Here is a 23,077-nt window from a genome sequence, read left to right on the forward strand (position 1 = left end):
CAAGGCACTCCAGCGATGGAGGTGGTTAGGGGACTCATGAAAGAGTCATACAGAGAGAGGGCTTCTGCTTGCCACCTGTAGGCTTCGCACCCAACTTCACCACGAGCAGCACGCTGAGGAAGGACTCTCCTCGGGTAGCCCCGGGGGAGGGTGGGGACCGGGGTGCGGCGGAGGGCTGCGAGCCCGCCCCGGGGCGGGGGCAGGAGGAGCCGGGGGCGACGGCCGTGTCCCGCGGGCGGGCAGAGCCGAGGGTGGATGCGCCCCGGCCATGGTCCCCGCGCTGCTGCCGCTCCTGCTGCTGCAGCCGCTGCTGCCCGCCGGGGCTGGCGGCCGCTGCCCGCCCCGCTGCGCCTGCACCCAGCGCGCCCTGCGCTGCCCACCGCCGAGGCAGGGGGCGCCCCCCGTGCCGGCCCGCGCGTAAGTACCGCGGGGAACGGGGACTGGGACGGACGGGCAGCGGGAGGGGTTTGAGCATCACTGACCCCGGGGAGGCGAGGAGAAGTGGTGGGGCGCTTGGGACTGGGGTTTTCTTGGGCTCGGAATGCTGCCCGGGAGGTAAAAGCCCAGGCGCGGAGTGTTCTACCCGGCAAGAAGATGCGCGTCTTTCGGGACGTTTTCTCGATGGCCAAAATGTGGTGCTCTCAGAACCGCGTGGCACCAGTCCCGGTGGCAGAGGGAAGTTGTCAGAACTTTCAGTCTTCTCCCGCGGAGGCAGGAGGCAGAAGCTTTCCTATTCTAAAACCAGCACCTTGTAGTGGCACGGTCAACTTTAAGCAAACCGGACTGAAAGGTTGATGTCTGGTCTTAAAGCTTCTGCCATTTCTGGGGGTTCTTTGCTTTTTCTTTCACAAATCCATCAGACTTCTTGCAAGTTCTTCTCCAAAAGCTTGTGCCATTTAATGCCCTCGATATTGAAGCATCAGAATCCTCTGAGCAGTGCTTGTTGCCTCTTTTTGAGTTTCAACTCATTGACAAGTGAGTGGCTAATCATTTTCCCCTCTCTAGTAGTAAAATAGCTGCTGTAAGTTTTGACAGGCTGTCTGGATTTCTGTAGGGTGATCCATCATATCTTTCTGCCTAATGCACCTCTGGGAATTAGGGTTAAATTATAACAACAGGGAATCACAGGCATTCCCTTATCCCATTCCAAGCTCAGGGTCTAGTAGACCACACCAAATACTTGATATAGGTAGGTATTCAAGTGTTGTTAGGTTGTTCATGGGTTCAGTTACAGGACTGATCTAAACAATCATGGCATCAAAATACAAGATTTGGCGACCTACAAATACCATACTTACTGTGTCTAGGATCCCTCAGTTACCTGTGCATGACTTGAGAATGACAGGAACATGACTTATGCTCTTGGTAACAAAGCTTGTGTTTTCCAATTTTCATCTGATTTGTTTTAAATTTAACATGCTTTTGAAATTCCCTAGAGATGATACTAACCCTGATCTCCTCTTCGCTTTTTCCTTGGCTTGAGGATTGATAGGACAAAGAAACACTAATTTGTATTGCTCTAGAGCCAATGTGAATCATTCCTCCAAAGTCAGTTCTTAGAAAACTTTCTATCCTGAATTGGTTTCTTCCTCATTTCATAGACTCACAGAATGGTTTGGTTGGAAGGTACCTTAAAATTCATCTAGATCCAACCCCCTGCTATGGGCAGGGACACCTTCCACTAGACTAGATTGCTCCAAGCCCTGTCCAACCCCGCCTTGAACACCGCCAGGGATGGGGCATTCCACAGTTTCCTGCGTTACCTTAGTGCCAGAGAAAGCAGAGTCCATGGATGCTGGAGAGGCTCTCCACAGTTATTACAAGAAGCACGTTTCTTCCCTGGTGTTTGTATCACAGGCAGAGCAGGCAGTGCATCAGTCACATCAAGGATCCCTGCAGCAGCAGAAACAAATGGGGGCTTAGTTTTTGCAGTGATTTAGCATGTTTATTAGGATGATGCACATCACAGCCCAGAGAGGCTGTCAAAAGCTCTAAACTGACTTTTTTCTCTCCTTTTTTGGTTTACTCTTTTATTTTTCCTTTTCTATCACCACAAGAATAAGTGACATCCCATCCTCAGTGGTCAGGTTAAGGCAAGAGAAGACTTTTTCCCTTCAAGCTTTAAGATAATATTTAATCTTTATGATTGTGCACAAAGTCTAGACATTAGGCTGGCTGTAGAAACCAACTTTACAATCAGAAAAGAGTTCAACCAAGATTCTGCTCAATACTCCTACAGAGACAATATTTACACTTAGATGTCAAAAAAATCCCTCTTTCAGTCTGACTTTGCAGACATGTCCAGCTCCTTCATCTTCCCTCTCTCTTACTTCTATGGCTTTTCCAGCTTTGTTAGTACTGATTCCCTCTCCTTCCATACTTTACCAGTATTTTTAGCTCTCTTCTCCCGCTGCCCAGCTCTGTGTATGAGAGGCAAAGCAAGAGAAAGTAACTTTTGTTCCTGCATAGCCATATCTGTACCTGTGGGCACCAGGGGAACTGCAGAATAGTGCTTGCTAAAGTCCTTACTACTATGGTCATTCAAGAGAACAAACACCAATATGTAACTCCAGCTATACCTGAGTAATTCAAGCCCTGATGCTGTAATAAGCCATGCTTCCAGATGTACTTCTGATATATACCCTGTAGGGAAATTTCAGCCATTTTTCTTCACCCAAGTTATTCTTGCCATGTCACATTATTGCTGGAAGACTTTTCAAAATCATTTGAGTTCCGACAGGTTGCAGAATGATGTGTTTTATACAGTCCTGAATGGACCATATTTTTTCACAGGCTCCTGTTTTTAATTTGGACATTACACAAACCCTATAGAAACTCCATTATCCAGACACCTTTTATGCCATTTTGGCTGGAGGGGCTATGCATCTTCTCGTTTCATCAGAAAAATAATCTTTCACACACCATTATATTTTGAAACAAAACACGATTTTCCTTCTTTTGAAGTCTTGTATGTACTTTGGGGGGGTTAGTAAAGTCTAAATGGATAGGCATCCAACTCCAGCTGTACAGTAATGGGCATTGGATACCTAATACCCTTCTGCCCCTTACAAAACCTCGTTTCACAGGGAGGTTCACTTTGCTGTGCCTGAGTGTGACCATGTATGCAGGGCTTCTGTGGTAGGGTGAGTGGCACATCATTAGGCACCAAATTACCAGGTACCAAATTCAAAACTTTGTGGCAAGAGCCTGAAGAAGTAGACAGTTCTACCATATCTTCACTGGGAGCACATTTGGCTCTTTGGAGTTGAGAGAGGAATTCCGTTTCATGGCCAAATTGTCTTTCATAGGAGATAATGAATCACCCATCATCATCTAGGGGAAAGTACTCTCTAGCTGCTTGTGTAATATATCCAGCATCATATTTCACATTTCAGGTAGATAATGCCCGATACACAGGGCTTTAAAAATCAATGTAAAGTGCCAACACTTTGCATTGCCCCCAGAAGCTGATAAAAATCCTAGGCAGATGACAGGGTTTCAGTGTTAATTTTTACCAACATTCCCAATCCTGAGTTAAGTCCAAGGGCACCACAGAATAAAAGTTTGCCACTCCCAGCAGAAGCCTACCTTATGGATTCACTTTTTGGGCATTAGAAAGATGAGTAATCATATAAAATAAAGAAACTAAAATATAAAAGCCTTCTACAGCAGGATGACAGCATTGGTGGATAAGGCTTTAAACTGAAAGAGGGGAGATTTAGATCAGACATTAGGAAGAAGTTCTTCCCTGTGATGGTGCTGAGGCCCTGGCACAGGTTGCCCAGAGAAGCTGTGGCTGCCCCATCCCTGGCAGTGTTCAAGGCCAGGCTGGACAGGGCTTGGAGCAACCTGGTCTAGTGGAAGGAGTCCCTGCCCATGGCAGGGGTTGGAACTGGATGAGGTTAAAGGTCCCTTCCAACCCAAAGCAGCCTATGACTCCTATAATTCCTGATAGCACCTGCTTCATTTTCATTGTGAACTATCAAAGTCATGTTCAATAGCAAAGATATCACATCAGATAAGGCCTCACTTTACTTGGCACTCTGGAAAGAATTAAGCCTGCAACAGGCACTTCTAAACTCTATCAACCTAAATGCCTATACATATACACAAACTGAATTGTGCTTAACAAGCTAGAGGATCTTCTTCAAAATGTGTAAGTATAGAGACATCCAAAATTAAAACATTTCCCTTTAACACAGGCAGGTTTCAAAACCTGCCTCAAGGTAAGTTTTCGCCTCAAGGTAAATTTTCACCTCAAGGTAAAAACTATGAAGGTAAAGCGGACAAGTGTAGGGATGGAAACATTCACATTTTTGGTGAATTTAAGATGTCTTTATCAATGTGAAAGTGTCTGGTTTGCAACACCAGTATTTTGAGGATTAAGAGAAGGCCGATTATGAATTGCCTTTTTCCTTTGTTGTTGCTGTTTTGTGAGATGCTTCATGGGACAATGTAATGTCAATGCAGATGAGTTCACAGTTCCAGCTATCAAGGTGAACTCACAAGAATGAAAACCCAAAACCCAATGAAGTTGAAATACAGAATGGATTGAGTGCCATGATGCAGCTTAGCTACAGTATGTGTTAAATGTTCCAGGTCATCCCACTTAAATTTAATCACATAGCTAAGATGCCTAAGCTCAGAGGACCATTGCCAAAGTCTTTCTGCAAGCAGGGAGTGGGTCACTCCAAGCCACACACTATGGGGATTTTACAGCTGCCACACTGCTCACAGGCACATCACAGGGAGGTAGGAAGCTCTGGGATTAATATTTTGATGTAATCAAAAAGCAAGACCTGGTTTTAATTTTTTCACTTTCAGTTACATTTCTATTTCTTGTGTAAATGATAATACTTTTCTGGCAGACAATTTCACAACAGGCATGTTTTATCTTCCAAGGAGCCCCAGCTGATGGTGCAGATGTGGGAAGTTCCTGCTGCCAGGGTTATGGAGCATTATTTGTGAGGTTATTTCAGGTTCTACTTTTTACCTCTCTTTGAAGTTCTTTTCCTTTTGGCTCAGAACATTGAGTGCTATTGCAGGTTAACTCTACCTGTCTGTCCTCTCAGGGACATATACATTTTTCCAGGCTTTTAGTTTCATTTCTGATTTAACCAAACCTCACACACAACAAAACATGCCACTGTCCATCTAGACACAGTGGCATGAAAAACACACATATCCTTACAGCATTCCTATTGGGTAGGGAAGGGTTGTTATTCCCAGTTTGCTGACATAAAATCAAGGTGCAAGGAAACTAAATGATTTGCTCTAAATCATACAGACTGTTTGGAACATAGCTAGGAATTGGCTGCCAGGTTCCTTAGCACATCTAGATTTGTAACTCCAAGACATACATGTGTTTCGCAGCCTGCCACTATATTGTGTGGGCATGACACATGTATATAAAATACATATATATTAAAAAGTTGATAAACATTTTTAATTGCCTTCATATAAAAGATTATGACAACAAAGGGGAGAAAAAAACATGTTATATGAATAGCATGGAAACATTTCAGTCAAAAACCTTGAGGGGTGGTTTTTAAAGATGGAAATCAAATGTCTCTGACTAATTATAAAGCAAAATGGAGCAATTATCTGTCTGCACAGAGATAATGTCTTGAAATATGTTAAATATTTTCCTCTGGCCATTATCAGGGAGAGTATGGCCATGGGTAGATATATTGGCTGGTAAAAGTACTGTGATTCAGACATGGAGTAGAACAGTAAAATGCAGATCTGTCTCCCACATCATTATTAACTTCTCAGTCTGAGTAACTAAAAGATTAAGAAGGACAATATATGCTTGCTTTTAATCAGCTGCTTAAAAGCACCAGACTGATGCAACTAATTTTAAAACAGAATGATAAAAACCCAACCCAGGCCTGATTTCGGTTTCTTCTACACTTGTACGCAGCCAGACCACTCACAGCGAATGCAGGGTGCCATGGTGCAGCATTACAGGGATGCTGCTGGGATGAAAGCATGGTCCAGCAAATGCAAAGATACTGTTTTATAAAGAAACCTTTACATGGCAGCCACTTTCTCTGAGGAACTAACTTTAAACAAGCCTATAGCTTCCTTTGTGAATGTAGCTGCTCACTTCCATCAGGCTATTAATTTACTTACTGCATTATGATTATTATTGATTTGATGGTGATTAGTCTCAAATTTATGCTGTTGAGGAACTGCCCCAATATCCTTTGAATTCCATTTAGCTGAGATCAATGGTAAATGGATCAGGCCCCAGAAGCACAGAGAACTGCAGGCAAACTGAAGTGGCATTATCATAGAATGGTTTGGGTTGGAAGGGACCTTAAAGAATTGTGCTTTATTCGTTTTCCCCCTGCCATAATGGTAAAATGGCTAAACAAGGAAACCCAATGCCTTACAATCCTTTCCTCCCTCTCTTCTTTTTCAGATCATTTACTCATCTCCCTGTAAAAGTAATCCCATCGCATGCATTTGAAGGACTTAGAGATGCCTTCATCATGTAAGTTGACAACATTTTCCACATGCTATTCCTTAATTTCTCACTAGAAATTCTAGAAATTCCATCATAAATGTCCACCCCAAACAACATCTTTTTCCAGTAATGTGAAAATGTGTTGCTAAAACATACTACAGGTGAACAAAAAACAAAACAAACCACTGGGAAAGGACAAATATAGCATTTCTTTTCTTACAAGAAGTATATAAAAGATCCTTTGAAAAGGTGTGATTTTTATCAGATGTTTAACAGATCACATAATGAAACATTAATCATATCAGAGAGAACTGGGTACAGATTAACAGCTGATGATAGGTGCTTTTGATTGGCAGAGGAGATAGATTTTTATCATCCATCATTACCACTGCAATGATAGCTATGGCATTCTGTGATCATACATTTACATAATACCCAAATGAGGTATTTCTTTGGTGTTTTGCACCAAGAGATAAGCTTGGCAGGGGAATCGGCAGGACTGAACCCGTTTCTCGGATCTTTTGGTTTACATATGTTGTAATTTCGCACACTGGGTCTGTGATGCTTCCCCTCCCTTGGCTTTGTACCTATTTTATATCAAGGACTCAGACCATAAAGCTCACCTGACCACTCTTGCCACTGAAACAGAACACTGTTCGTTGTTATTCCAGCTGAAAGATGGCAGGCTGGAGTCTCCAGTATGTATTATTATTTTATCTGAGTGGTGTCTAAAGGACAAAGCTGGTGACCACCACCACATCAGTGCAGTCCAGAACCTAAGGAGGAGCACCAATGATGCCACTTTCTTTTCAAGGAGCACTTTTTATAACTTCTCTTCACCTGTGAAAAGCACATAATGCATCAGATATTAAAACATGTATTAGATGTTACATAATTTACTTTCAAGTAAACAAAAAAAGAAAGTAGAAAACATTTTTGGGGTGCCTTCTTGAAGGCAAAGACTTGAAGGATGAGGGTAATGCAAATGCCTGAATAGACTTAGGTGGACTAGTTCAGCTTTTAGTGCTCATTGGTTAAACAGTTTCGGTCAAATTAAAAATGTATATGTTACTGTAGCTCTAGAAAGTAGAAAACAAGCTGAACTCTTCTGCATGTATTCCACTGCAATAAAGTATGATTGTAAACCCCAAGCCTACTGTATTCTTGCATTCACTTGCATCTGAATGGTCAATGGGAACATAACCATTTTCAGATAGGAGACCAACTTAAACCCATGAAGTTTTTCCTACCTGAATGACTTGAGGCTAAACTTGCCTAAGCTGTACATGTATCCTGTTCTTCAGAGAATATTTTGTTCACTGACATTTTCCCTTTGATAAAGAGAATTTAATTGATTACTTTGTGTCCTTTTAATGGATCTCTCCAGATTAACAGTATAGAAATCAATGTATTTGTCTGAAGCAAATCTATAGAACACTTCATAATTATATTGAGATTTAGTGTTACTTTGAAGAATGCACATTTTAAAATCTTTTTTAGTTTAATCTCTAAATCATCTATTTGGCAACTGATCACCCTCTGCAAATCAAATGATAAATTATTCTCACTACCATCAGTCATTCCAACATACGTAAATGGTAAACCAGTGGCGGACAGGAGGGATCCCACGGAAGGAGCATGTTTCAGACTCCAGACCTGAAAGACTTCAAGTTTTGCCAGCAGGCACTGACCTCACCAGCCGCTGAGTCTCTAAGGATCAGGTGCCCAGCAGGCCACCTGCCCTACATCTATCTTTCATTTGAGTAACTAGTGCAATACCAAAAATAACAGAGTTTACTGAGAAGATGGAAATTTGCTGTTACAGAGCAACTTACTCCAAAGTGTTGGCATTCCATTTTACCAAGACAGCAACAGGCCTGTCTCCCTCAATCCCAGCTGGCACAGGCTCTCAAGTAGTCTGGGGTGAGGCCTGGACACTTGCTGCCAAACAGAATTGGTGGGGAGGTTGAACAACTCTGCATAAAAGGAGGAAATACAAAGTGGAAGGCTGATTTCTGGTATCTTTTCTGCTAATACATTGCTTTGTGTCTGCCTTTTTCGTTACAGTGAAATCTCTCAGAGTGACTCCCTGGAGAGAATAGAAGCGAGCGCATTTGACAGCCTTCCCACTTTGTCTGAAATGTAAGCACCAGTTAAAAAAAAAAAAAAGGCATCCAGGTCATGATTTAGGATCATCAAGGAATAAGCAGTCTGCAGAGAACTATTCTTGGACCAAATCTTTCTCCATTACTTCGCTTGGCTTTGGATTAGATCTATGATGAGAAACATTTCTCTCCAAAGTACCATATGAAATAGTGAGCACTGTGAAAGGTCTAGCCTTGGAGAGCTAAATCATGCAAAGACATCCATGCGTAGAGAGTACTACTGCTTACAGTGAGCTCAACGGCAGAAGCAGAGCTCTGTCTAATTCTACTGGCACTGTCAAGCTTTCTAAGCAGGGAAATAATTCCAGATGACAATTGATGAGAAAAATCTTCCTTTATGAAGATGCAGTTCTCAAAGCCCTACAGTATTTAAGTACAGCTGCTTAGTATGCGTAGCTCTTCTTTCGAGTGCTAACATATTACTTAAACAGAACATGTACTGATCCTAAACTTGACCCACATAGCATAGGCATCTGAGTGAGTTAAATGCAATGACTAGGAGAATGTTCTGAAATATTTAGTGAAATTGGAAACTGTAAATCTGATTCAGTAACTCATTACTGCCTTTTGCACATAGCATGATCAGTGAGTGCCTTAAAAATGGTGTAACTGAGTGAGAAAAATTCCATCTCTTTTTTTTTTTTCCCTTATATGTGAAATCCATTAAAGTCAGTTACTCACATAAGCAATAGATACAGATTTATCCAACTCTGACTGGGTCCAACTTCCACTAGAATCAATGGTGGGTTTAGGGAAGGAATAAAAGATTTGACCCCATGCATTCACCTACATTTTGTGGATAGCTTGTCATTTACCTTTCCTCCAAAACCAAAAAGGTAAGCAAGACCATTAAAGAGCTACAGGCTAGAAAGTAAACCTTTTTGGACTCTGAATGCTCCACACCTGCCTCACGTTGCAAGGGCCTGATGTTCCAAGCTGCATTCTAGGCCCCTTCTAATGGATGATCAAGGTAAGTGGGTTCAATGGCATTCCTGGATTTCAACTCTTATTGCAATTTCACATGCTAAAACCTCTGAATTTTGTAAATTATGCATAGGGAGGGAGCTGGGCTACAGCTACTGTGCATTTATGCAAACATAGTTTTACCAGACAGTACAGCTGCAAAAAGTGTTACCTGATTAAGAGGTGCTGCCCATTTTTTGCGTGACCAGTAGGAAACACTACTTCTCACACACTTATCTTCATCTCTCAGTTTCTGCAGATCTAAGTAGGCATCTAGTGTTATTAGCCACTGCTCTAAGGGAGTCCATGGTACTCTAGGAGGTTAAACCCTCTCAGGAACTGCCTTTCCTGGCTAGACACGGCATCAGTTATATAATGGAAACAAGGGATGATGCAGCTGTTAGATCTTTTGCCAGCTATCTAACAACTGCAGGCCATTTTTATCACCAATAGTGCTTCAAAATGCACTCATGATGTATTTGTAGAAGGTTGGTTCACAGCAAGAGAACCTTCTGCCATATTCTGCAGTTGGCCGTTTTCTGACAAAGGAAAAAATTCAGGACCCTCCCAAATGTATAACAATTATAATCCTGACACATTTTCCCTTCATTACAGATTAATCCTGAACATGAAAAATCTGTTGCACATTGAGGACGGAGCATTCAGAAACCTTCCAAGACTAAAATACTTGTAAGGAAGAAAGAAAGAGTTCCGTTTCTTTTCTGGTTTTCGTCCCTCTATAGGAATAGACAAATAAAGGGGTATAAGGCAAAAAAGGTTTTCATGCATTACAGTATACCAGGAATACATACATAATTTACTGTGCAGGTAACCAATAGCGAGGTCTGTCAATAGGCAACTAAATAACGTAACCCAGGACAGTAATGGACAGAAAAGTAGTAAAGCCTGAACATTAGTTCTGCTAAGTGCTTATTTCTAGAATAAAGCTTTCAGATTGATAAGGTACTATGCAAAAGGGGTAACTAAAATCTCCTCGTTGTGCTTAATGTAGAGAGAACAGACACTGCTTCCCCAGAACACTGCTTGAAGATGCTACAAAACTTAATATTTACAGGCCTTACAAACACAATCGGAGCATACTTAAAAGTTATTATATTTGTCATTCACTTTTTAATGCCTTGTTTAATGCATGGTAAACTCGTAACTACTGAGTGGGCTTTTTGTTGCATCCACTGTGGTAATCTTTCCTCCTGTAAATAGGAATTATGCCTTTCTCTAGGAGCATCTGTAACACTGGAATAAGACAATTTCCAGACCTGACACAGATCTTCTCATTAGAAGCTTACTTTATTTTGTAAGTAGAGACCCAACCTAACACAGCTGTGAGTCTTTGCTATCTTCTTCCTCCTGGCTCACTGACAAAAATACCTTTGTTTTTTGATTTATTTTTCTTCCCAAAGGGAGCTCTGTGATAACTTGCGTATGACAACTATCCCGCAGAATGCTTTCCGGGGGATGAACAATGAATCACTGACACTGTGAGTAAAATAATCCTAGCTCCAGTTCCTTCTGTAATGATAACACTTCTGCTTGAGGAAAGCTTTATAAAGCTTGAAGTTTGGCTACATAAAAATCTGGAAATTAAGCCCCATGCAATATGTGTCTGCATTGTGAGTTAAACTTGAAATTCTTAGGAAATGGAGGGGTGTTCTTCAAGCTGAAGAGGTGAGTTTTATCCAGAAGCTAACTTCACTTAGGAAAGGAAACAGGAGGAGGAATCCAAATCCTCATCTTCCATGCACTGTTGTTTTTTAAATCTACCATCAACAGGTCATGAAGACCACAAGCCTGATGTCAAAATCTCTCTTCTCCCCACAGGGATATGGTTTCTTGAAATAGTGCTTTCAGGGCCCAACTAAGCTGAAAGTGTTGACCAAACAGTGCTAAGCTTCAGCTGCACAGGGTCCCTCCAAAGGAGAGGAAAGGAAAGAAGAAATTGGTGCAAAGTACTAATGTTTGTTACCCTGATTTCTTTTGACATTGATTCCCATAAGTTTCCACACCCAAGACTTTGCTTTTAGCAAACTGGATTCATTGGTACAGCCACCTGTGAGATGATTTAATGCTAGGTGAGATGCCCTACCTGAGGAGTACAAAAAGCAGCAGAAAGCCAAAGTGTCATCAGCCAGAACAGCAAGAACCATGTGGATTTCACAGCACCCTTGTTCTCACAAAAACTTCCACAAAGAAATACTGAAATAGGGAGAAAAAAAAAAACAAACATCACAGACTAAGCCTCTCTACAGGATGTGCCCAAAATTCAGGTCTCCCGAGGCAACAGAAGCAGAAAAACATATAAAGGAAAAAGGAACTGCAGTTGACAAAATTAGGCCCTTCATCAGGCTGATGTGTGGGCATGACAGCAATTTTGACACAGAATTTATGTATTGGTCAATACCTTGTGAAACCATTAAAGGGACTGAACATAAATGTGACTGAACACTACTACTATGCAATGTTAAAGAGGAGCAATTGCTTAGATTAGGGCATCATTTCCTCTTATAAACCTCTTTTCCTACCAACAAGTTCTACGAAAGAAATTCAGCAAAATTACGATTCTGTTAATGGTGCAAGAAAATGAACATAAAAGAGATGGAGAAAGGTGCTTAACTTTTTTACTGTAACCCTAAAGTGTATTAAGTGGGAGGGAGTCTAAGTCACGAAACAGCCAATGATCAATTTTTTTTCCCATCCTTTTGTGATAGGGAGCTCATCATTAGAAGAAAGGGATTATTTTACCAACAGATTCCTAACTGTACAACTACATCTTAACTCCACCCCATGTGCTTAACTGTAATTGCTGAAGCAATTCTTGTTACAGCATAGTCTGGTGAAACACAAGTAATCTATGAAGATATAGAGTAATAGCTGTTTCTACAAATAGCTAATTTATTTTTTCCTACAGTTAGTGTTTCATGTATTTCTCCTCTCCAGGCTGAACAAGCCTAGCTTGCTCAACCTGTCTCCACAGCAGAGGTGCTCCAGCACTCTGAGCATCTTCACGGCCTCCTCTGAACACACTTGAGCAGGTCCATATCACAAATGGATTTTTCTCAGTGAAATCAGACCCATAGGCTAGATACCCTAATAAAGGAAAAGAGCTGGACTTAGGTGCAGCAGAGCCCAGCCTTTAGGTATCTGGCCCCAGATACCTAGGGCAGCACAAGAGACAGCAGGTTTTCCACAGCAAAACTCAAGCCTGGCAGCAGTACTCTGGAGGAGCTGACAGCTCACTGGCCACTTGATGATGCACAACTCACTCCTGCCTCTCTGCAAAGCTGTCTCTTGGGCTGCTGGAAGATTTCTCTACATGGGATCTACAACGCAGCAGCATCCTCTAGGCTTTAGAGACGCTTTCCATCTGACACTTCTCTAGTCCTTGCAGTCTTTCATTTACACTTGCTGACACCACAACATCCAGGTCTTCTGTCTCCAGGCTGGCGTCTGTGTACCAGGCACTTTCCTGGACTAATTTCTTGTTTCAGGATCTCAGCCCAAGATAGGCACAGGTGAGCCCTCCAGAGAGGGAGGATCTGCTCATGAGCAGTTCTCTTCTACACCTAACAGAAAGGTGCTTAAGGTATTTAAGCTCTGCCTTCTTAATTTTAGAGTTAAGTCATGCAATAGTTACCCTTGTTCTTTATAAGCAGACCCTCTAATCATTAAAATGAATGCAGCATTAAGATTTTAAACCTGTAATACATAACATAACCTCATCTTTTCCCAATCTTTTTCCCTTGTATGTTTTTTTAATCCCCAGCAAATTGTATAAAAATGGATTTGAAGATATCCACAGCCACGCCTTCAATGGGACAAAGCTGAATCAATTGTGAGTATGTTTCCCCTCCTCAGTATTTCTTTTTAAACAGTAAATAATAGTTCTAATACAGTAAAGACTCTTTCTTCAGCCTAAGCGACTGCATTTCCTGATCTCCATTAGAAAACCAATGTTTCAGTGTCACTCAGCTGTTAATCCTGCAGTACTTAGTGCTTTTCCTGAAACACCATTCCTTACAGAACACTGCAGGTTTTGCGAGAAAAGCTCATTATTTTTAATAAAATTTCATAAATTTCTAAACTTAGCAGCAATGGTAGAAAGCTTGAAACTGCAGCCCAAACTGAGGAACCTGCATTTCATATCTGGAAACATCAATCATTTCTAAATCACTCTCACATGCTCTGGGACTAGCCTCTTGGTTTGGGCAAAACTTCTGCTGCATTTTTGGACAGGGCTACTGCCACAAAGGAACCAGACTGGTTGTTCTTGGTCTTAGTCAGAAGAAATCAGAAACGATCAGAATTAAGTGTAGATGATAATGGTCTGATGGCATCAGCACAGGGAAAGGTCACATGAGAGATACAAGCACTCCCAGGCTAGATATTGCAACAACTGCTGTGGCGAGAGAAAAGACAGAGAGAGAGGATGAATCATAGAATGGTTTGGGTTGGAAGGGACTTTGGACATCATCCAGTTCCAACCCCCTGCCACAGGCAGGAACACCTTCCACTAGACCCGGTTGCTCAAAGTCCCATCAAAATACAGATATAAAGAGAGTTCATGTTTGATTCCACAGAATCCTGAGGGACAATAAGAATCTCAGGCGGATACACAACAATGCCCTGAGAGGAGCCACAGGGCCAGATGTCCTGTAAGTACCATTGCTCCACTGTCTGTGCTTTTAAGTGTCCCATGGGAAGGGTGCTGTGCCACGTGGACTTTGTCATCTCAGCAAATACAGGCTTTGAGTCTGGAAGGCGACTTGATCTCTTACCCTCTAGTTGTAAAATGGAAGCATGTCAATGAGATGCATGAAATTACAGGGTGGAAGGCTGCTTGCACCATAAGAAGTGCAGACCAGCCAGTTCTAGTGCTGGCATTGACCTCCATCTCTTAGATATTTCAGCCTTTGCTTTATTTTTGTCAGATTTTCCTGATCTTGTTCCTATGCCTTATATCCTGACACTGAAACTAACTTGTCTTTTGGTAAGATAAGTATGTTTTTACAATATATTATTTCAGAATTTGGTTATAAAAGTGAATGCTGAATGTATGCTATAAGCCTGTGCTGAATTAAACACATTATCCTCCTCATGATTTATCGATCAATTACTGGAGGGGTGCACTGACTGTAACACCATGCGATAAAACACAACGGGTGGTTATGTAAGTAGCTCTCTGTGCCACATGTGCCGTTTTGTTCCTTTTATTGGTGCTTTAAGGTACATGGCACTACTAACTACTCACTTTCAGAGTTGCAGCCTTTTTTCCCCCGACACTGAAAATCCTTAGTCGTGTTGATAGCCTTTCCTCACACAAACAGCCCTCTGAAGATATCCTAAGCCAAGCTGCTTAAGTTGGTCTTGGAAAGAATGACAGATTCTTTTATGTGTTTTAATTAATAACTATTTAATTAAAACATCTAGAACAACCCTTTGGAGCTAAGCAGAGAGCCAAGAGGGCGTTTTACCTGTTAGCTGGCTGGAGAGTCACATTCACCTCTTCCCTCTTCCTTTCTTTGGCCTAAAACTGCCATCCCTCACTCTGCATGGTGGTACAGCCCTTGGAGCAGCAGCGTTTGATTTCCCCAGGAAAAAAATGAGCACCTTGCCTCACTGGGGCTCCTGTAGTTTCACAGGCCACATTTCTGAGCAGGTATCAGGTGCTGAAGTAGCTTTGCAGACTTAGACCTTTGTGAAAAAACAAGCTGCTGCTACCTACTGTCATGCTTTGGTGGTTTCTTTTATATATACGAAAAGAGAATACTTTCTATTTCACAGGGATATTTCTTCAACAGCCCTGGAGTCCCTGCCTAGCTACGGGCTTGAGGCCATTCAAGTCCTAAATGCAACGTCATCATACTCATTAAAGAGACTGCCACCTCTGGATAAATTCAGCAGCCTTGTGGAAGCTGTTCTAACGTATCCCAGCCACTGCTGTGCTTTTCGAAATCTAAGGACAGAAAAGTAAGTTCAAGTAGCTCATTATTGTATTGCAGTACTTCAGTAGCTCAAAAATGGCAATTTTTCTTTATTCAGCTCACAAGGTTTGATTATCCTTATTCCAGTGCCAAGGAAGCTTGTACGTGGTACATATCAAGGCCTCATGAAACAACAGATCTTTCCTAAAGCCAGGAAAATGATCCCCATTTATTTTAGAACTGAAATGGATCCCATCCTGTGGCCAGGATCTGCCAGCAGGAATATTATTTTAAGTTTGCTTAAAGCTTCTATTCCAATTAAAAAGTCCACTGGCACATGGAAGATAGACCTCCATCAACACAGCATGTTGCCCTAAAAAAAAAATCCCACTGTAGACCTTCAGCTATGTAGCTTATTTAATGCAGGCAATATGATGACCTAGTAGAAAAAGGCAGCTTTCAGCTACCCCTTGAAATTAGGACCTGACATATGCCTACAGAAAGAGGTTACTCAGTGTAGTTCCAGTCATTTCAGATAATAGACAGTATTGTTCTTCCCACAGTTGGAAACTGTGGCGCAGAGAGCTTTGCATCTGCCAATTCAGGCAGTCAGTGAGACAACTGGAGCTAATTTTCCAGCATTTTTGTTTCAAAAAAATCAACCCTCAGTAGGCTTTAGGCAGCCAAAGCAGCTCCAGATTAGTTTAAGCTATGAGGATGTCTCAATTCTCATCTGTTTCAAATGAAGGCTACAGAAAAAGCATACTGAGCAGTCATTTGTGAGGAGCCTGGTCTGTGTGACTTGCATGTCATTGCATCGGGACTATGTTGCAAAGGCAAGAGTAGAATCCAATTCTTTCAGGTAAAATTAGGGGTGATGGCATGCTTTCTCTGCCTACCTGATTTTACTAAATGGTTCCTGTTTCTGCAAGAACAGAGCAAAGATTCTACAGTCAAGGTTTTTCCATTGCTCCCAAACTCTGATTCAGTCCCAGATGAAGTCTCTGAGTATATTAAATGCAGAGGCAACTGTGAGGAGGGAAAAGATTAATTATTCAGATGAAGATAACCAGGTTTCTGATATTATATTAATTTTCAAGTGCTTCACTCTGCAATGTGATCATAATCTATGAAAACAGGGGTGCTTTAGTAAGTCACTATATTTATATTTATACTTATATTTAATAACTATTTCCTTAGGAAACTGGTGAAAAAAAAACCCTGCAAATCAAGAAACTGGACTGTACTCCTAGTGGGGCATCAGCAGGGCTCAGAGCAGTGCTGATGCATCAGCTATCTGCACAGCCTTAGCTACTGGAAAAACCTGTATAAGCAATGGGCTGCTATGTTCTATATGGCCAGCTACTACAAAAGAATGAGAAGCAGATCTCTGGCTGCTTTTCTTGTCACCTACTGATGACAGCAGAAGACCACAGAGGCAGGCCTCCCAAGACCTTCCCAGCTTACACAGGGAAGAGACTTTTTGTGGTTATGCATTCTCATGTTCACATGCCTGCTGCCTATTCCTGTCTCCTTCTACCCCCTTCTCTACTGTACTCTACATAGTCATCTCACCCAGTTGTTACCGTTCCTGCCCCATGTCCTACTCCTTAACACCTACAGACTTCACTCTCTGCTTAGTGAGATGTGGTGACATAGTCTTACATACATCTGACTGGGCAAGCAGGTTCACTTAAGACAGCACCACAGACATTAGGGAAATAAAATCCTCGTACCAAATATTCTTGAGATTTCTGAGGTACAGTTGTGGTGTGCTCATTCCCTGAGGCATGTCAGTAGAAGGCAGCATTCAGTCCCTTTCTTTCCCTGGCCTGAATATGGGGAAAAAAGAAAAAGGCAGGTATATATACCACAACTTAAAAAAAAATTACAGCTTCTGTTGCCATCTTATTATTGATAAGCGTCACATAGGGGTTGGTATCTTATTTCTCTCATTTTATGTAAAACTTTCTATAAGCTTCCAGGTGTCCAATTTTCTTACAAGTACACAAAAACAACTTAGTGGTTTTGCTGGCTCTTTCTACTATTGTAGCAATGAGGTGAGGCAAAGCCATTTCCATTCACATTGGTAGAGTACCTGGCCCATGCTTCCAACACCTCAAAACCAGAGGTTTTACCAAATAGATCATCTTTCAACTTGTACTTTTCAAATTGATTTACTTCCACCATGTAAAGTCTACCTCCGGATCTCAAACAGTTGTTAAAAATAGAGAATCAGGCCAGCTTCCCAGCATTTGTTAATATGCACTTCTCTAAAAGCTGGCATAACTGCTATCATTTGTGGTGGAGAATCTGGCCCACTTCAATGCAGTATTTCATAAGGCAAACCATAGCTTTTAATTTCAATTCAAGTTATTTTTCTATTAAAAAATGGATCATAAACAATAACCAAGCTGAAAGACCATCCTTAAGTTCCCCGTGAGGTACTGCTTACCGTCACAGTATTTGAAGCCTTCTTCTCCCCGCTTTCAGAGGTCTAAATGAACATTCACACTGCTGTAAAGCTAACTCCAGCTCACCTTACGTACCTGCGAAGATCACTTGCAGAGAAGGTGAGAATTTGGCCAAAATCCAGGCTGCAGCTCAACTTTCTTTCCATTCTTCTTTCAGACAAAATTCCTTGCTTTCCATTTTTGACAAGTTCTCCAAAGAGTGTGAAAGCACGAGGAAACCAACTAATGAAATGTTGTAAGTACCTCTCTGCATGCAGATGCTGGAAGTAGCAAATACAGACTTTCCCCTCCTTTTGTTTGTGTGTTTCTCCTAGACCAGCAGGTCTTTTGCTGCCAGTTCAGTCACCCTTGTAAGTTGCACAGTGGTAATTTTACCATCATTAAACCAAGACTTGTGATTTTGATGTTCAAAAGGAATGGGGAAAAAAAAAAGTAATTTCATGAGCTTTACTTATTCTAGCTTCTCTTCTGAATTGTTGAAAGACTTTCAAAACAGTGATTAAATATTTAAGGAAGTTAACAGCCTACAAGGAGGCTTTTCATGCCCTGAGATAATTGCAGTTGTTTGCATGATTGAAAGAAGAGCTGTTACTGTTAATATTTTTTTCCTATAAAAGAATAATTACAATTCTGTATATCAGTAGTTTCCCTTGGCAGAAATAGAGTCCCTGAGTTAGAAGTGTGATAACCCCATGCAGTCGTTTTACTCCTCCTAAACGCATCTTTCCATATCATCACAGTTCTGTTTGACAGTGTTCAGTGGGACACTGAGAAAGGCTAACATCAAAACTGTTGCGTTGGCCATGCTGGTTGACACAAGCTCTAAATCAGTATGTAATGGAGAAATTTAAGGATTTGCTACTATTTATCCCTCTGCAGCTAAATGGGAGACCTTGGGATTTGTCAGCAGCCCTGAAATGGGGTTGGAGCATTGTAAAGTCTAGAAAAAACAAGGTTACAGTCACAAAATTCCAACAGCTAAATACAGCTGAAGTGTGACTGATTCACTGGGGTACTGACTTCCTTGGACATTATCTTGTTTGCTGGTCTCCTGCAAATGAGAACTCCTACACTTGCCATTTGGTTTTATTTGACCTGTTGGAAAGCAACAGCTGCCTTGAATCTCCTGTCACTGCTTCTCATCTGCTGCATGCCTGCATCTCCTCTGCATGCCTCTCTCAATCAGTCCTGTCCACTCTACTCCTAACCACAAAACCAAAGCACTTTAGGACTACAAAAAGGCAAAGTCTACGCAGTCAATAGGACCAAGAATATATTGTCTCTATCACGGGTGGCTTTGGGGAGAAACAAGGTGAGGCAAGAAGGTAAACACAGAGCATTAGACCATGTTATAAAGGTGAGTGAAGTGACATCCCAGTGAGGAATGTGATCACACAAATCAGCACTGCCTATGCCGGAGAAATCCCTCTGCTTCAGATTAGCATCTGTTGCATTCCCACTGTGCAGTAAATAGTCTGCCCAGTCTATTGGCTCCTGAAGATTTTGCTTTGCTAAATCCCAACCCCAGCAATTCACTGAGCAGACATTAGATTAAGCAGATGAAAGTAAAGTCATGCAGAACTGGCTGCAAGTTGCAAAGTTTGGAAAACCCCAGCAGAAATCAGCTGAAAGTCCCAAACTCTCATTAGAAAAACACAAGCCAACCAGCTTGCACATGGCAGCATGTTTACATGGCCTCTCAGAAATCAAAATAATTTTATATTCATAAATAGAAACAAATACATTCCCTGCTCTTCCAGTTTAAGCTAGGCAAGTAAAAGACAGACATTGAGCAGTTTTTCATGTAAGGAGAGAAGAGATAGGATAACCAGATTGGGAAGTTATTTGCCCAACAGGAATAGCTGAAAAGCAGCTCAGCTTCATTTGCCAGTTAAGACCCTGCTCCAGAAAAATAGTTTAAAGTACATGCTTCAGTGGATGTGGAAGTTCAAGTATGCATTTAAGTTATCCCAAAGCTACCAGTTTTCTGGAGAGCTGCCCTCAGTAGAGATACGTTCCATGTTTCACACTGCAGATTGTCTGCCCACAACCCTGTCAGGATAATTGGGTAGTTGTGAAACAGGTACATGTGCTGGCAGGGAATCAGAAAAGACAGTGTTTGCTTTTAAAATGTTTCATCTTTAGTAAGCTTATCCCCACACTATTGGTGACCTAGAGATTAGAGAGGTCTATTTTAAATACCTAAAACATTTATAGTTAGGCATAAGGTCCAGTCTAAACTTAATATATTCCTAGCCATCTGGTTAACTGTGCATTTCTACTCCTCGCTTTATAATACTGCGAACATAGAATACCTCAACACTTCCCAAGTCATACGTATTCTCAGGACTTTGTTTAGTAAGTGCATTTCCTAAGGGAGGGTAATGATGTGCTGTTAAAATCCTTAGGTTACTTTAGTTTGGCTTCTATAACTGTCTGATAAACCTATAATCCATCAATGCAAGTGTTACTGTAGTTTGAACTGCAGTCTACTGGCAGCATGAGAACAATGGCTCACTTACAAAGCAATCAAGGTAAAGTACTTACAAATAAGTAAGTTGTATGAGAAAGCATTCCTGTGGATGTGACTGTGACCTTTGCTGCTCTCCAAGGCTGCTACCCATAAATAGGCCTCCTTACAAGGCTTCATTACATGTAAATACCCTGTAGAAACACAAGTAGTAACTGATTTAAAACAACAGTTATCTGTTGTATTTTACAAAAGAATGCAAGCAGCATGTAACAAACAGCTCACTTCCATTTGTGGGGGTTTGTTTTTTTGATAGTTATAGATATGGCTCTTACAACACATCGCTGTGGTCAGCAGAAAAAAGCATGTACCCATTCGCAACAGATGAAGAAACCTCTCCTTACAGTTACTCAGCCATTTTCAATGACGGCGAAATGACCGGCTTCGACTTTGAGTACGACTTTTGCCAGCCTAAAATACTCACGTGCACTCCAGAACCAGACGCATTTAATCCCTGTGAAGACATCCTGGGATACAGCTTTCTCCGAGTCCTGATCTGGTTCATAAACATCCTTGCCATTGCTGGCAATTTCACTGTGCTCCTCGTTCTCATCACCAGCCATTACAAGCTCACTGTTCCTCGCTTCCTCATGTGCAACCTCTCCTTTGCAGATTTTTGCATGGGGCTATATCTGCTGCTCATTGCCTCTGTTGATGCCCAGACCAGAGGTCAGTACTACAACCACGCCATAGACTGGCAAACGGGCAGTGGCTGCAGCGCTGCCGGCTTTTTCACCGTGTTCGCGAGCGAGCTCTCGGTGTACACGCTGACCGTAATCACTGTAGAGAGGTGGCACACCATCACCTACGCCATGCAGCTGGACAGAAAGCTACGGCTGAGGCATGCTGTGCCCATCATGCTCGGAGGCTGGATATTCTCTATTTTAATAGCAGTGCTGCCCCTCTTAGGGATCAGCAGTTACATGAAGGTCAGCATTTGTTTACCCATGGACATTGAAACGGGTCTTTCCCAAGCTTATATACTGCTGATCTTAGTGCTAAATGTTGTTGCCTTCATTGTCATTTGTGCTTGCTACATTAAGATTTACATAGCTGTTCAGAATCCAGAGCTGGTAGCTGCCAATAAAGATACCAAGGTCGCTAAGAGAATGGCAATACTGATTTTCACAGATTTTACCTGCATGGCCCCCATCTCCTTTTTTGCCATATCTGCTGCCTTTAAGGTACCTCTCATCACAGTGACAAACTCCAAGATCTTGCTGGTTCTATTTTACCCCGTCAACTCCTGTGCAAACCCATTTCTCTACGCAATTTTCACCAAAGCATTTCGAAGGGATTTCTTTCTACTGATGAGCAAGCTTGGCTGCTGCAAGAGCAGAGCAGAGCTTTACAGGATGAATTATTTCTCTGCTTACACCTCCAACTGCAAGAATGGCAGCTCAGCCACAGCCCCCAGCAAAGTCTCACAAGCACTGCTGCTCTTGTCAGCGTTAGAGAAGCCGTATGCTGCAGCAGGGGAGAAGATGTCTTACAACAAAAATTAAACCAGAGCCAGTAGATGCAGCACTTTGCAAGGCCAGTTGTAATTATTCTAGTGACTAGAGATTATTTTGTAATAGCTTGAACACTTCACAATAAATAAAAATGCTGATCAAGAATTCTTATGCAATGCAACTGTTCTGATGTTCACAGTGATGTTTTCCCTTTCCTTCTTTTGTAAGGATAGGCATGGAAGGTAACTATCAGGCAAAACTCTTCTTTGGGGGAACCAGTGGAGCCCACGAGGAGTCAAGGTGCTCTTGAAGTTAACAGGTACTGCAGTGATTGCAGTCTAGCTCTTTTCTCAGCTCTGCTTCTCTGGAGTATTTAAAGCCTGTCTGCTACCTTTCAAACCTTCTTTTTCCATTGCCTGTCAGCTGTGCCAGCATTGTTGGGTGAAAGAAAGAGCACTAAACTAGATGCCTCCTTTCATTTCATCAGCAGAAACTTCCAATTACACAGCCATCTACATGCAGCTACAGAAAAATGTTCAAAGACAGGCTGGATGGGTTTTGAGCAACCTGGTCTAGTGGAAGGTGTCCCTGCTAGAAGATGTTTAAGATCCCTTCCAATGCAAACCATTCTGTGATTCTTATGATTCTACGAAGCAGTAGCTGCAAAGATGTCAGAAAGCAGAAAAGTTGATCGCTGAACCTTTGTTACTGGCAATTTTGCAGTTTACATTAGATTTCAGTCTGAGCTGGTCGGTAATTTACTTCAAAAAATTAACCTATACACAGTCATGTATGATCTGGAAATCACAAAAGATGCAAATAGAGCTGTATTTCATGTGCCATACATGCACACACACAAACCATGTAGGCTGTCAAAGGTTCCTCTCAGCAGCAGGATAGCTGCTTCCTGCACAGGCAAGTACATGCTGCCTTGTTTGCTCTCCAGGGACAGTCTCATGAATTATTTCCATCTGACTATTCTCCAGCATCACCAGTGCCAGTGGCATGTGGAATGCACCAGGGACTCCTCAGCACTCACAGTCTAACTCAATTCCCAGCTGATGAAACAGAATTGTTACC

General features: G+C 41.9%; 1 protein-coding gene across 1 annotated transcript; it reads left to right on the plus strand.

Annotated features, from left to right (window-relative positions):
• Window positions 1-242: 242 nt before the first annotated feature.
• On the plus strand, window positions 243-22,162 carry LHCGR (luteinizing hormone/choriogonadotropin receptor). Its single transcript, XM_057432401.1, has 11 exons — window positions 243-417; window positions 6,428-6,499; window positions 8,540-8,614; window positions 10,216-10,290; window positions 10,841-10,915; window positions 11,022-11,099; window positions 13,382-13,450; window positions 14,196-14,270; window positions 15,400-15,585; window positions 18,171-18,248; window positions 20,806-22,162. Exons 1-11 carry the CDS (start codon window positions 269-271, stop codon window positions 22,046-22,048), a joined length of 2,175 nt encoding a protein of 724 aa, XP_057288384.1. The 5' UTR covers window positions 243-268; the 3' UTR covers window positions 22,049-22,162.
• Window positions 22,163-23,077: the final 915 nt, after the last annotated feature.

The sequence above is a fragment of the Pezoporus wallicus genome, unplaced genomic scaffold, assembly GCF_028554395.1.
Source record: "Pezoporus wallicus isolate ANWC-B61680 ecotype Strahan unplaced genomic scaffold, APGP_CSIRO_Pwel_v1 contig_3267, whole genome shotgun sequence".
NCBI classification, from domain to species: domain Eukaryota; kingdom Metazoa; phylum Chordata; class Aves; order Psittaciformes; family Psittacidae; genus Pezoporus; species Pezoporus wallicus.